The sequence below is a fragment of the Pelodiscus sinensis genome, chromosome 5, assembly GCF_052426305.1.
Source record: "Pelodiscus sinensis isolate ZL-2025 chromosome 5, ASM5242630v1, whole genome shotgun sequence".
NCBI classification, from domain to species: Eukaryota; Metazoa; Chordata; order Testudines; family Trionychidae; genus Pelodiscus; species Pelodiscus sinensis.
Genome location: NC_143056.1, coordinates 133375128 through 133389042, shown reverse-complemented (window position 1 = coordinate 133389042; position 13915 = coordinate 133375128). Strand labels below are relative to the sequence as shown.

At 45.2% G+C, this 13915-nt stretch overlaps 2 protein-coding genes across 2 annotated transcripts; both read right to left on the bottom strand.

Moving 5' to 3' along the window:
* Positions 1-2407: 2407 nt before the first annotated feature.
* Positions 2408-3346, bottom strand: LOC149524423 (olfactory receptor 8U3-like). The gene has a single exon (XM_089778860.1). It carries the CDS (start codon positions 3344-3346, stop codon positions 2408-2410), a length of 939 nt encoding a protein of 312 aa, XP_089634986.1.
* A 7921-nt stretch (positions 3347-11267) lies between these two features.
* On the bottom strand, positions 11268-12103 carry LOC149524422 (olfactory receptor 5G9-like). The gene is made up of 2 exons (XM_089778859.1): positions 11425-12103; positions 11268-11281 (listed from the first exon to the last, which is right to left on the bottom strand). Exons 1-2 carry the CDS (start codon positions 12101-12103, stop codon positions 11268-11270), a joined length of 693 nt encoding a protein of 230 aa, XP_089634985.1.
* Between the last annotated feature and the right edge of the window lie 1812 nt (positions 12104-13915).

The following is a 13915-nucleotide window of genomic DNA, read 5'->3' as shown; positions in this document are numbered from 1 at the left end:
CTCTGAAAAAGAAAAAAACTCATCTGGGGAAAGTGATGATCAGAAGAAAATTTCTTGCCTCAGCTTTAAAAGGTGCTTGCCTAATAAGATTTTGGGTGACATATTATTGTACTACTACTGGATAAATAGGGAAGCAAAGTTTGAGTTAGTGGGACAATTTTGGGGAATACTTGGAGGGATGCCACGAAGACTCCTTGAGGTCTTTTCACATCTGAACGCATCTTCATCCCCACCGGCAGACAGAAGATTGGCCATCAGAAGCCAGCCTGGTGTCACTCGAGAACCACTCTGAAGTTCGGTAATTCTCGAGAGTAGAGATGTTTTAGTAAACTGTTGCGGACATGTGTAACTGCTTGAGACTAAGTAAAGTTTAGCTGTAAGTGACAGAATTTTTCTGTTGTCCTGTTTTTACCATCTATCTATCGGTTGGACGCCCGTGTCTCCCCTGAATTATTTCCTGATACCACCTCGTGGAGAGTAAAAGTTACTGAGAGGTTGGGTTGAAAGAACCCCAGGTAACAGTGGAATAGGGTGTGTGTTTGTCTGTCTAGGTATGTCCATGATAAGTGCTTTCCCATTGTATTTACAGTCAACCTGGCGTATTGCTTTTTTCCCTGTAACGGATTCCGCCCATTTGCAAGCGCCCTCTGTGGCTTAGGGTGTGAGGTAAGTCCTTTGCCTGGCTGTTTTGTACTTGGTAGCTCCCTGGGTCACTACCCCCGGAGACTGCCCTGTCTGGTCATGACAAGGTTCTGAGGCCAGGATCTCACTAGCCCTGTCCCTGGTGCTATCAGTTCTTATATTCAGCTTGTGACCATTGTCAGCCACTGGACCTGGGCCTCCCCAAGCTATAGAGTTCAGGTTACATGCGGAGCTGTCCATGGTGCTGCTTTTCTCCCCCTCAGTATATAGATCTGTCTGGGCCAAGCTCCTATGAGGAACTGCTGAGCCCTAGGCCACCATGTTCTTTTAATCTGCTCTGCTGGGCCCTGATTAGCTGATGAGGAGACCACCACTCTCTCCGGCCCGGAGGACCTCTCTTCTGCTCCTCTCACTAGGATGTGGTGTGGCCAGGCCTCCAGCCAACTGAAAGGAGCTTCCGGACCTAGTCCTCCCCATAACCGACTCCTCCCCCAAATATCCCATGTACTTCCTAGAAGCAAAAAACAGTTGCTTTGTACAAGAACGGCTACTTTTCAGATACATAACTTGGTTTCTGATATTTCTGATCATCTCTAGAACTGGGTTTTGCCTGTGAAAGCTCATGATAATTTAAAGAAATATGTATTATCCTTTAAGGAGCCAAGGACTAAAGCTTCTTAAATATATTGAAGTTTGTGAGGTATTCGCAGTTGCTACATTGATGAAGGTCAAAGAAAGATCCATCAACATTTTCCACCCTGTGATGAGACAGGCAAGTCTAGCTACGCACACCCAGATATGGACAAAGGGAGGCAGCAAGAATTTAAAAGCCACATTTTCATATCTGCCCATTAGCGCTCTGAATGCGTGACGGCTTTTAAAAATGCAGCTTTTAGAGAGTTTGACTAGTGAGGGAACTGCATGTTGTCGAGACTGGAGGATTTCCTTCGTTCAAACAATTCCTCCATTCTTCAAGGAATATCCCAATGGAACATGGGAAGTGAAAATAAAGTTGCAAACAAACATTCTTCACTTTAAAACAATTTTTATTGATGATGCAGAGAAGGTGAGGTGGGCCCAGGAGTGAAGAATGTATTTCCCTTTCCTTTGAGCATCAGCAAACACTGGCACATCATATAGGTTCTGTAATTTTATCAAGAGACGCTAAGATCCCCATGTCTGGGAGTGGGGAGACTCCAGTCCCTTAGCCCATGGGTACCAAGCAATAGAAACGGTTTTGAAATGCAAAGCTCTACTCATCCCTGACATAACTGTCCCATTGCCCTAACATAGTGTGATGGAAATTACCTCTCTCCTCCTCATGCCAAGACACAAAACAGGGCACAATTGTTATAAGAACTCCACAGAACACAGAAACGGATAAAGAGTAGCAGGAAGATGTAAAAACTCCCTTTGCTTCACCCATACAATTCAGACATGTCACCCTTGGAACTGCTCAATGGAATCAAAAGCGCTAGAAAGAAGAGGGGTCTAGATTTGATGCCCCCTCATCCAAGGAGAGTCAGATCCCCGTTTTGAAAGCACATCACCTAGGTTTTTATTTGCATACAGAGGCAGTAGCTGAATGCAGCCCTGATCTCAGGTAAGACCTGCATCCTCTGTTGGAATACAGACACATGTATAGTAACAAGATAATAATGAACAATACCACCATGGGCTCTGCAAAAAGACATCATTGTAGGGTGGGAACTGAATTCATCTGCTTCCACTGCCCATCACTCAGCCAGCACTGGGATGAGCACAATCAAGACTTGGTTACCAGTTTATTCTTTGCTTTCCTTAGGGCGTCCTTCACCTCCCTGTTCCTCAGGCTGTAGACGAGGGGGTTTAACATGGGGATGGCTACTGTGTAAAACACAGAGGCTGTTTTACCCATGTCTACGGAACTGCTGGAGATGGGAAGGAAACACAAGTAGACTTGTGTGCCGTGAAACATGCCCACCGCACACAAGTGGGAGGCGCAGGTGGAGAAGACTTTGTACCGGCCCTCGGCAGAGCGGATCCGCAGGATGGTGGAGATGATACAGACATAGGAGAGGAGAATGGTCACAAGGCTGATCACTACAGTGTAGCACATGGAAGCAAGTATCACAATCTCAGTGGTATGGGTGTCAGAGCAGGAGAGGGCCAGCAGTGGCAGGGAGTCACAGGAGAAATAATTGATGATGTTTGAGTCGCAGAATGACAGTCGAAACGTAAAACACGTCAGTATCAGTGAATCCACCAACCCCACAGCAAACACCCCAGCCACCAGCTGGTTACAGCGCTGTCTGGACATGATGACCGAATAGAGCAGTGGGTTACAGATGGCCACGTAACGGTCATACGCCATCACAGCCAGCAAGAGACACTCAGTATCTACACAATGAACAAAGAAATACATTTGCACAGAGCAGGCAGTACGAGAAATGCTTTTTCTCTCAGCTAAGAAAATCTGCAACATCTCAGGGACAATCACTGAGGAATAGCAGAGATCAGAGAAAGACAAAATTCGGAGGAAAAAGTACATGGGGGTGTGGAGTCGGGAGTCAATAGTGATTAAGAAGATCATCCCCCCGTTTCCTACCAGGGTGACAACATAAATCAGTAGGAACAACACAAACAGGGGGGCCTGCAGCTCCGGACGGTCTGTTAGTCCTGAGAGAATGAAGTAAGTCACCTCTGAGTGATTTCCTTCTTCCATCTCCTCTGAACTGAGACCAGGCAGGTCCAGGGATGTGGGCAGGTGGATGGATACGGAAACGTGTCCTTTCAGTGTTATGAAGTAAGTGATGAAGAATGGAGGTCAGTTTTTAATAGGTAGCAGTACGAGATGACGGAAGGACTTAGTTCATAGAGCCAGATGTTCACAGCTGGACTTTGCACTTGTTCATCAATTTCACACACCGTACACATACAAGGACACAGCTTAATAATCCCCCCCACATGGAAATGCTCCTCTTCTCTAGTCTGAGCAGCAAACAGCGACTTGTAACTTTGTTGCGGGAGACTGAGGGTGAAACCATCTGTGTCTAACGAGATCATTGCTTAGCTCATGAAGGGCTGAGAGTAAACGAGTGTCAATCTCTCCACCCTTCCTGGGCAATGGGAGGTCTGTGGCTCGGCATGTCCATTTCGGGTGAAACTTGCTCCTTGTGATAATCAAGCTCTTTGGAATCTGATAACGGCATTTACATTACTCTGTATAAAACCCTGAGATGTAAAGAAAGGAAGGCATCTGCTTCTATGACCAACTAATCACCTATTTTTTGCAAGCAAATTTGTCATCCTTTAGCTCAATAGGCAGGAGCTGGGACTTCTGTCAGAGACATTGTCCATGTGGGTGTGTGACTCTGACGCAGGACAACAGCAAGTACCTGCGGACAGCAAAGAGAGACGTGGCGCGTTTCTCCATTGATAGATACTGACCCTTTGGTACAATTAGGAGGTTTTATTCTGAAATATGTGATCTATGGGAGAAGATTAATGGAGCCACTGGGAATATCTGAGCTCAGAGAGACACAACAACAAATTAATGAGCTCAATGAATCCCAGCCATGGGACTGATACCCTGGGGATTAATTTGGTGCCTTTTTTCCTCCTGCGGCAGTACGTGATGCAATTTGTATCAGGGTTGCAGAGTTGATGCCTGAGGAATATTTCATTCTGCTCTTGTCACTACAAGCTGGGTCCTATGTAGAGCTGACTCAGAAATTGTGTGTTTGGTGAGACCAAAGCTGAAAACTTAACATTTCAACTCAGAAACAAAACACATGTGGCTGCGTCTAGACTGGCAAGTTTTTGCACAAAAGCAACTGCTTTTGCGGAAAAACTTGCCAGCTGTCTACACTGGCCTCTTGAATTTGCACAAGAACAGTGACGATCTAATGTATGATTGTCAGTGTTCTTGCACAAATACACTGACGCTCCCACTCTGGAAAAAACCCTCTTGTACAAATGCTTTTCCACAAGAAGGCCAGTGTACACAGGTAAGAACTGTTTTCCGCAAAAAAGCCCCGATGACGAAAATGGTGATTGGGGCTTTCGTGCAGAAAATCACATCTATATTGGCCATGGATGCTTTTTTGCAAAAGCATCCATGCCAATCTAGACGCTCTTTTCCGCAAATGCTTTTAATGGAAAAACTTTTCCGTTAAAAGCATTTGCGGAAAATCATGCCAGTCTAGAAGCAGACAGGGGGTTGCCCCAGGCACCACATCCTATCTTCTCTGCCATGGTACAGGCTCCCAGGCTGGAATCCATCCCTTTAATGCATGATGGTCTGCTCTCCTGCCATACTGCCCTGGGACTTCACTAGAGTTCCCAGTCTTACCAAACTCTGACTGTGGGATTTGCTGTTGTGATGGAAAAGAATTCCATGGAAATCTAATTGAAATGAAAATCCAACTTCGCACGTTAAAAAAATCTCATAAAGAAAAACTTTTGAGCTGGCTTGTGCGCCAGGTTAGGAAATAAAAGTACAAAAAAGGCCCGTCTCCAGATGTGGTTGGCCTGACTTCCACTTTGCCAGGGGCAAGGAATGGTGCTCGGACTGTGCATGATGGTGGAGCATTGAGGGAGCGTGAGCTCTTGCTTCCCCGGTGATAGGGTAGACCTAGCTTGAAACCCCCTACTGGACACCTCTGGCCTTGCCACACCCTTCCGATCAGGAAAGAGTAAAGACGTCCTTCAGACAAGCAAGAGATGCTATTTCTGCTGCCATCAATTAGGGTTCAATAAGCAGGTGTAAAGAGGCTGCTGGACAAAGGCATTCATCCGGGATGATCTTGATGGGGCTTGGTCCTGCCGCGAGGGTAGGGGTCTGGACTTGATGTCTGGTTTCCCTGGGTTGGGATCCACTAGTGTGGGAGGGGCTAGAGGCAACCTTGGCTCCTTGGAGCACCAAAAGGAAGCAGGAAAGAACCCTGGTCCCAGGCATAACATAAGAACATAAGAATGGCCGTATGGGTCAGACCAATGGTCGATCCAGCCCAGTAGCCTGTCTGCCCACAGTGGCCAGCATCAGGTGCCCTGGAGGGGGTGGACTGAAGACAATGATCAAGCGATTTGTCTCCTGCCATCCCTCTCCAGCTTCTGACAAACAGAGGCCAGGGACACCATTTCTATCTCCTGGCTAATAGCCTTTTATGGACCTAACCTCCATGAAATTATCTAGCTTCTCTTTAAACTCTGTTATAGTCCTAGCCTTCACAGACTCCTCTGGCAAGGAGTTCCACAGGTTGACTACACGCTGTGGCTGTGTCTACACTGCACCTCTTTTCCAGAAAAGGGATGCAGATGAGACAAGTCGGAATTGCAAATGCAGCGGGGATTTACATTTTCCCCGCTCCATTTGCATGAACATGGCTGCCGCTTTTTTCCGGCTCGGGGTTTTGCCGGAAAAAAGCACCAGTCTAGATGGATCTTTCAGAAAATAAAGCCTTTTCCGAAAGGTCCCTTATTCCTCTTAAAATCAGGAGACCGGCAGACAGAGGATTGGCCATCAGAAGCCTGCTTGGTGTCACTCGAGAACCACACTCAAGTTCGATAGTTCTCACGGGTGGAGGTGTTTTACTAACCTGTTGCGAATGTGTGTAATTGCTTGAGACTAAGTAAAGTTTAGCTTTAAGTGAAAGAATTCTTGTGTTGTCCTGTTTGTACCATCCTTCTATTGGTCGGATGACTGTGTCTTCCCTGGATTATTTCCTGACACTACCAGAGAGTAAAAGTTACCGAGAGGTTTTGATGGAAAGAACCGCAGCTAACAGTGGAACAGTGTGTGTGACTGCCTGTCTATGTATCTCTATGATAAGTGTTTTCTCATTGTATTTGCAATAAACATGGTATATTGCCTTTTCTCCCTGTAACAGAGTCCACCCTTTGCGAGTGCCCTCAGTGACTTAGGGTGTCGGGTAAGTCTTTTGCCTTGCCGTTTGGCACTTGGTAGCTCCCTGGCTCACTTCCCCTGGAGGCTGCTTTGTCTGGTCATCACAAGATTCTGAGGTCAGGATCTTACTAGCTCTGTCGGCGGTGCTATGAGTTCTTATATTCAGCTCGTGGCCAGATGTCAGCCACTGGACATGGGCCTCCCCCAGCTCTAGAGTTCAGCTTACACTCATAGACTCATAGACTTTAAGGTCAGAAGGAACCATTATGATCATCTAGTCTGACCCCCTGCACAACACTGGCCACAGAATCTCACCCACCCACTTCTAGAATAATCCTCTCACCTATATCTCAGATACTGAAGGCCTCAAACGATGGTTTAAAGACCCAAAGATTCAGAGAATCCTCCAGCAAGTGACCCGTGCCCATGCTACAGAAGAAGGTGAAAAACCTCCAGGGCCTCTACCAATCTACCCTGGAGGAAAATTCCTTCCCAACCCCAAATATGGTGATCAGCTGAACCCTGAGCATGTGGGCAAGACTCACCAACCAGACATCCAGAAAAAAGTTCTTTATAGTAACTCCTATCTTCCCACCATTGGCCTATTTACTATTGATCGTGAAAGGTCGATTAATTGCCAAGATCATGTTATCCCATCAACCATCCCCTTCATAAGACCATCTAGCTTAATCTTGAAGCCAGATAGGTCTTTTGCCCCTGCTACTTCCCTTGGAAGGCTGTTCCAGAACTTCTCTCCTCTGATGGTTAGAAACCTTCGCCTAATTTCGAGTTTAAACTTCCTAATAGCCAACTTATATCCATTTGTTCTTGTGTCCACATTAGTACTGAGCTTAAATAGTTCCTCTCCCTCCCTGGCATTTATCCCTCTAATATATTTAAAGAGAGCATTCATATCTCTCCTCAGCCTTCTTTTGGTTAAGGTAAACAAGCCAAGTTCCTTGTGTCTCCTTTCATAAGACAGGTTTTCCATTCCTCGGATCATCCTAGTGGCCCTTCTTTGTACCTGTTCCAGTTTAAACTCCTGCTCCTTCTTAAACATGGGAGACCAGAACTGCACACAGTATTCCAAATGAGGTCTCACCATTGCCTTATATAATGGCACTAACACCTCCTTATGTCTACTGGAAATACCTCGCCTAATGCATCCCAAAACCGTATTAGCCTTTTTCATGGCCATGTCACATTGGCGGCTCATAGTCATCCTGTGATCAACCAGGAGTCCAAGGTCCTTCTCCTCTTCCGTTACGTCCAACTGAAGTGTCCCCAGCTTATAACTAAAATTCTTGTTATTAATCCCTAAATGCATAACCTTACACTTCTCACTATTAAATTTCATCCTATTACTATTACTCCAATTTACAAGATCATCCAGATCTTCCTGTATGATATCCCGATACTTTTCTGAATTTGGCAATACCTCCCAACTTTGTGTCATCTGCAAACTTTATTAGGACACTCCCACTTTTAGCGCCAAGGTCAGTAATAAAAAGATTAAATAATAATGGTCCCAGAACTGATCCCTGAGGAACTCCACTAGTAACCACTCTCCAGCCTGACAGTTCACCTTTCAGTATGACTCGCTGTAGTCTCCCCTTTAACCAGTTCCTTATCCACCTCTCAATTTTCATATTGATCCCCATTCTTTCCAATTTAACCAATAGTTCCCCATGTGGTACTGTATCAAAGGCCTTACTGAAATCGAGATAGATTAGATCCACTGCATTTTCTTTATCTAAAAAATCTGTTACTTTCTCAAAGAAGGAGATCAGGTTGGTTTGGCACGATCTACCTTTTGTAAAACCGTGTTGTAATTTGTCCCAATTGTCATTAACCTCAGTGTCCCTAACTACTTTCTCCATCAAAATTTTTTCCAAGACCTTGCATACTGCAGATGTCAAACTAACAGGCCTGTAGTTACTCAGGTCACTTTTTTCCATTTTCTTAAAAATAGGAACTATATTAGCAATTCTCCAGTCAAATGGTACAACCCCTGAGTTTAGAGATTTATTAAAATTTTTTGCTAATGGACTTGCAATTTCAGGTGCCAGTTCCTTTAATATTCTTGTATGAAGATGATCTGGGCACTCTGATTTACTTCCATTAAGATGTTCGAGTTTGACTTCTACCTCGGATTTGGTAATATCTACCTCCATATCCTTATTCCCATTTGTTCTGTTGCCATTATCCCTAAGCTCTTCATTAACCTCATGAAAGACTGAAGCAAAGTATTTGTTTAGATATTGGGCCATGCCTAGATTATCCTTAACCTCCACTCCATCGTCAGTGATTAGCGGTCCCACTACCTCTTTCTTTGTTTTTTTCTTATTTATATGGCTATAAAACCTTTCACTATTGGTTTTAATTCCCTTTGCAAGGTCCAACTCTACCTGACTTTTAGCCTTTCTTACTTTGTCCCTACATGCTCTAACCTCAATAAGGTAGCTTTCTTTGCTGATCCCTCCCATCTTCCACTCCTTATATGCATTCTGCTTTTTCTTAATCACCTCCCTGAGATGCTTGCTTATCCAATTTGGTCTACATCACCTGCCTATACATTTTTTCATCTTTCTTGGGATACAGGCTTCTGATAGCTTCTGCAACTTTAACTTAAAATAATCCCAGGCCTCCTCCACCTTTAGATCCATAAATTCTTTAGTCCAATCCACTTCCCTAGCTAATTTCCTTAATTTATTAAAGTTAGCCCTTTGGAAATCAAAAACCCAAGTCTCAGATTTATTTTTGTTTATCCTTCCATTTAGTTTGAACTGACTTAGCTCATGGTCACTTGAGCCAAGGTTGTCCCCTACAACCATTTCTTCTATGAGGTCCTCCCTACTCACCAAAACCAAATCTAAAATGTCTTTCCCCCTTGTTGGTTCAACAACTACTTGATGAAGGAATTCATCAGCTATCACATCTAGGAAAATCTGAGCCCTATTATTATTACCAGTACTTGTTCTCCAGTCTGTGTCTGGAAAGTTGAAATCTCCCATGATTACACAGTTTTCATTAGTATTTACTTCTTTAAAAACATTAAAGAGGTATCTATCTGTATCCAGATTAGATCCCGGTGGTCTATAGCACACCCCAAACACTATCCCAGGGGAGGATCTAATAGTTTTCTTCCCCAATGTGATTTTTGCCCAGACAGACTCTGTCTTCTCCATTCCTTCACTTCTTAATTCTTTGCAATCTACCTCTCGGAGCTGTCCGCAGTGCTGCCGTTCTCTCCCTCACTACGTAGATCTGCCTGGGCTGAGCTCCTATGAGGAACTGCCAGGCCCTAGACTTGCAGCTTTTTTTAAACTTCTTTGTTGGGCCCTGATTGGCTGATGTGGAGGCAGCCACTCTCTCCAGCCCGTAGGAGAGAGCCTCTCACTAGGAAGGGGTATGGCCAGGCCTCCAGCCAACTGTACGGTGCATCGGGACGTGCTCCACCCCATTAATGACCCTTCCCCCCAAAGATCCCATGTACCTCCTAGACGCAAAACACAATTGCTTCGTAGAAGAACGGCTACTTTTCCAATACATAACTTGGTTTCTGGTATTGCTACCCCAGCTCATCATCTCAAGAAGTGGCTTTTACCTGTGAAAGCTCATGATAATTTAAAGAAATATGCGTTGCTCTTTAAGGAGCCACAGGACTAAAGCTTTTTAGATATATATTCAAGTTTGTGGGGTGTTCACAGTTGCTACTTTCATGAAGGTGAAAGAAAGATCCATCAACATTTTTCACCATGTAATAAGACAGGCAAGTCTAGTTACTCACACTCAGAGATTGACGAATGGACGCAGCAAGAATTTAAAAGCCACATTTTCATATCTGCCCATTAGCGCTCGGAATGAGAGACGGCTTTTAAAAACGCTGCCTCTGGATAGTTTGACTGAGTAGAGGAAACTGCATGTTGTCGAGACTGGAGGATTTCCATCCTTCAAACAATTCCTCCATTCTTCAAGGAATATCCTCATGGATCATGGGAAGAGAAATTAAAGTTGCAAAGAAACATTCTTCTTTTTAAAACAATTTGTATTGATGATGCAGAGAAGGACAGGTGGGCCCAGGAATGAAGAATTTATTTCCCTTTCCTTTGAGCATCAGCAAGCATTGGCACATCATATAGGTTCTGTAATTTTATCAAGAGATGCTAATATCCCCATGTCTGGGAGTGGGGAGACTCCGGTCCCTCAGCCCTAAGTACCAAACAATAGAAAAGACTTTGAATTGCAAAGCTCTACTCATCCCTGACATAACTGTCTCACTGCCCTAGCACGGTGTGATGGAAATCACCTCTCTCCTCCTCATGCCAAGACACAAAGCAGGGCACAATTGGTACAAGAACTCTACAGAGCACAGAAAGGAATAAAGAGTAGCAGGAAAATGCAAAAACTCCCTTTGGTTCACCCATACATTTCAGACACATCACCCTTGGAACTGCCCAATGGAATCAAAAGCGCTAGAAAGAAAAGGGGCTAGATTTGATGTCCCCCCTCATCCTAGGACAGTCAGAGCCCCGTTTTGAAAGTACATCACCTAGATTTTTATTCCCACATAGAGGCAGTAACCGAATGCAGCCCTGATCTCAGGGGGGACCTGCAGCCCTTGTTGAAATACAGACACATGTACAGTAACAAGATAATAATGAACAATACCACCATGGGTTCTGCAAAATGACATGATTGTAGAGAGGGAACTGAATTCATCTGCTTCCACTGCCCGTCACTCATCCAGCCCTGGGATGAGCACAATCAAGATTTGGTTCCCAGTTTATTCTTTGCTTTCCTCACAGCGTCCTTCACCTCCCTGTTCCTCAGGCTGTAGATGAGGGGGTTCAACATGGGGATGGCTACCGAGTAAAATACGGAGGCTGTTTTACCCACAGCTATGGAACTGCTGGAGATGGGAAGGAAACACAAGGAGAGTTGCGTGCCATGAAACATGCCCACCGCACAGAAGTGGGAAGCGCAGGTGGAGAAGGCTTTGTACCGGCCCTCGGCAGAGCGGATCTGCAGAATGGTGGAGATGATACAGATATAGGAGAGAAGAATGGTCACAAGGCTGATCGCTACAATGTAGCACATGGAAGCAAGTAGAGCAATATGAGCGGTACGGATGTCAGAGCAGGAGAGGGTCAGCAGTGGCAGGAAGTCACAGTAGAAATGATTGATGATGTTGGAGTGGCAGAATGACAGTCGAAACGTAAAACACGTCAGTATCAGTGAATCCACCAACCCCACAGCAAACACCCCAGCCACTAGGAGGTTACAGCGCTGTCTGGACATGATGACCGTATAGAGCAGCGGGTTACAGATGGCCACGTAACGGTCGTACGCCATCACAGCCAGCAAGAGACACTCAATATCTACACAATGAACAAAGAAATACATTTGCACAGCACAGGCAGTGCGAGAAATGCTTTTCTTCTCAGCTAAGAAAATCTGCATTATTTCAGGAACAATTACTGAGGAATAGCAGAGATCAGAGAAAGATAAAATTCGGAGGAAAAAGTACATGGGGGTGTGGAGTTTTGAGTCAATTGTGATTAACAGAATCATCCCCCCGTTTCCCACTAGGGTGATAACATAAATCAGTAAGAACAACAGAAACAGGGGGACCTGCAACTCTGGACGGTCTGTTAGTCCTGAGAGTATGAACTCAGTCGCCTCTGAGTGATTTCCCTCTTCCATCTCCTCTGAACCAAGAACAAGCAGGTCCAGCGATGTGGGCTGGTGGATGGATACGGGAATGTGTCCTTTCACTGTTATGAAGTAAGTGATGAAAAATGGAGGTCAGTTTTTTACTAGGTTGTAGTACGACATCAGGGAAGGGTTTAGTTCATAGAGGTCAGTTTTTATAGGTAGCCCTCCTTGGGCAAGGGAAGCTCTGTGCCTTGTCATGTTGATTTGGGGTTAAACTTGCTCATTTTGATAATGAGGCACTTTGGCATCTGATAACATTTATAATACTCTGCATAAAATGCTGAGACGTAAAGACAGGAAGGCACCGGCTTCTGTGACTAACTAATCACCTATTTTTTCCAAGCAAATTTCTCATCCTTCAGCTCAATAGGCAGGACCTGGGACTTCAGTCAGAGACACTGTTCATGTGGGTGTGTGACTCTGACACAGGACAAGAGCACGTACCTGCGGACAGCAGAGAGAGACGTGGCGGCGTTTCTCCATCAATTGAAACTAACACTTTGGTGCAATTGGAAGGTTTTATTCTGAGATCTGTGATCTGTGGGACAAGATCGCTGGAGCCACTGGGAATGCCTGAGTGCAGAGAGACACAGCAACAAATTAATGAGCTCAGTGAATCTCAGCCATGGGACTGATACCCTGGGGATTAATTTGGTGCCTTTTTTCTACCTGCGGCAGTAAGTGATGCAATTTGTATCAGGGTTGCAGAGTCCAAGCCTGAGGGTTATTTCATTCTGCTCTTGTCACGTCAAGCAGGGTCCTGTGTAGAGCTGACCCAGAAAGGGTGTTTGGTGCGACCAACACCTTTCAGCTGAAAACTTAAAATTTCAACTCAGGAACACAACATACGGGGTTACCCCAGGTATCACATCCCACCCTTCTCTGCCCTGGGCCAGGCTCCCAGGCTGGAACCCATCCCTCTGATGCATGATGGTCTGTTCTCCTGCCATACTGCCTTGGGACATCACTAGAGTTCTTACCATACTGTGACTGAGGAATTTGCTGTTGTGATAGGATAGAATTTCATGGAAATCTAATTGAAATGGAAATCCAACTTCGGCCTTAAAAAAATTCTTAAATAGAAAAAATGTACAGCCTGCCTGTGTGCCAGGATTGGAAACCAAAGAACAAAAAGGCCTGTCTCCAGATGTGATCAGCCTGACTTCCAGTTTGTCGGGAACGAGGACTGGTACTCAGGCTGTGCACGATGGTGGAGATTTGAGGTAACGTGAGCCTTTTCCTCCCATCGGTGATGGGGTGGAACTAGCTCGAAGCCCCCTACTGGACATCTATGGCCTTGCCACACTCTTCCCGATAGGAAAGAGTGAAGAGGTCCTCCAGAGAAGCTTGAGATGCTGCTTCTTATGCCACAAATAAAGGCCTAATATGGTGGTGTGAAGAGGCTGCTGAACCAGGACTTGGCAATTCCTCTCTGGAGCTCACACCAGTTAGCCCCAGGGATGGACTTGGAAGGCAGCGGTACCTAAGACAGCTCCGATTTCCTTCTGGTTTCAGCCTGAAGCCCAAGTCCCATGGCTGAGAACTTGACTTGCTGGGCTATAGCGATTTCTAGAACTCTGGACAGGGTATGGTGAGGACTTTATTTTAAAGCCCTGACAGAGGCCAAGGACAGGGCATCTTCTGATGCTGATGAAAGATGCCTCCCAT

Bases quoted from the DNA above. Each gene is read 5' to 3' on its own strand.
- LOC149524423 (XM_089778860.1), bottom strand. From the start codon at position 3,346: ATGGAAGAAGGAAATCACTCAGAGGTGACTTACTTCATTCTCTCAGGA.
- LOC149524422 (XM_089778859.1), bottom strand. From the start codon at position 12,103: ATGATTCTGTTAATCACAATTGACTCAAAACTCCACACCCCCATGTAC.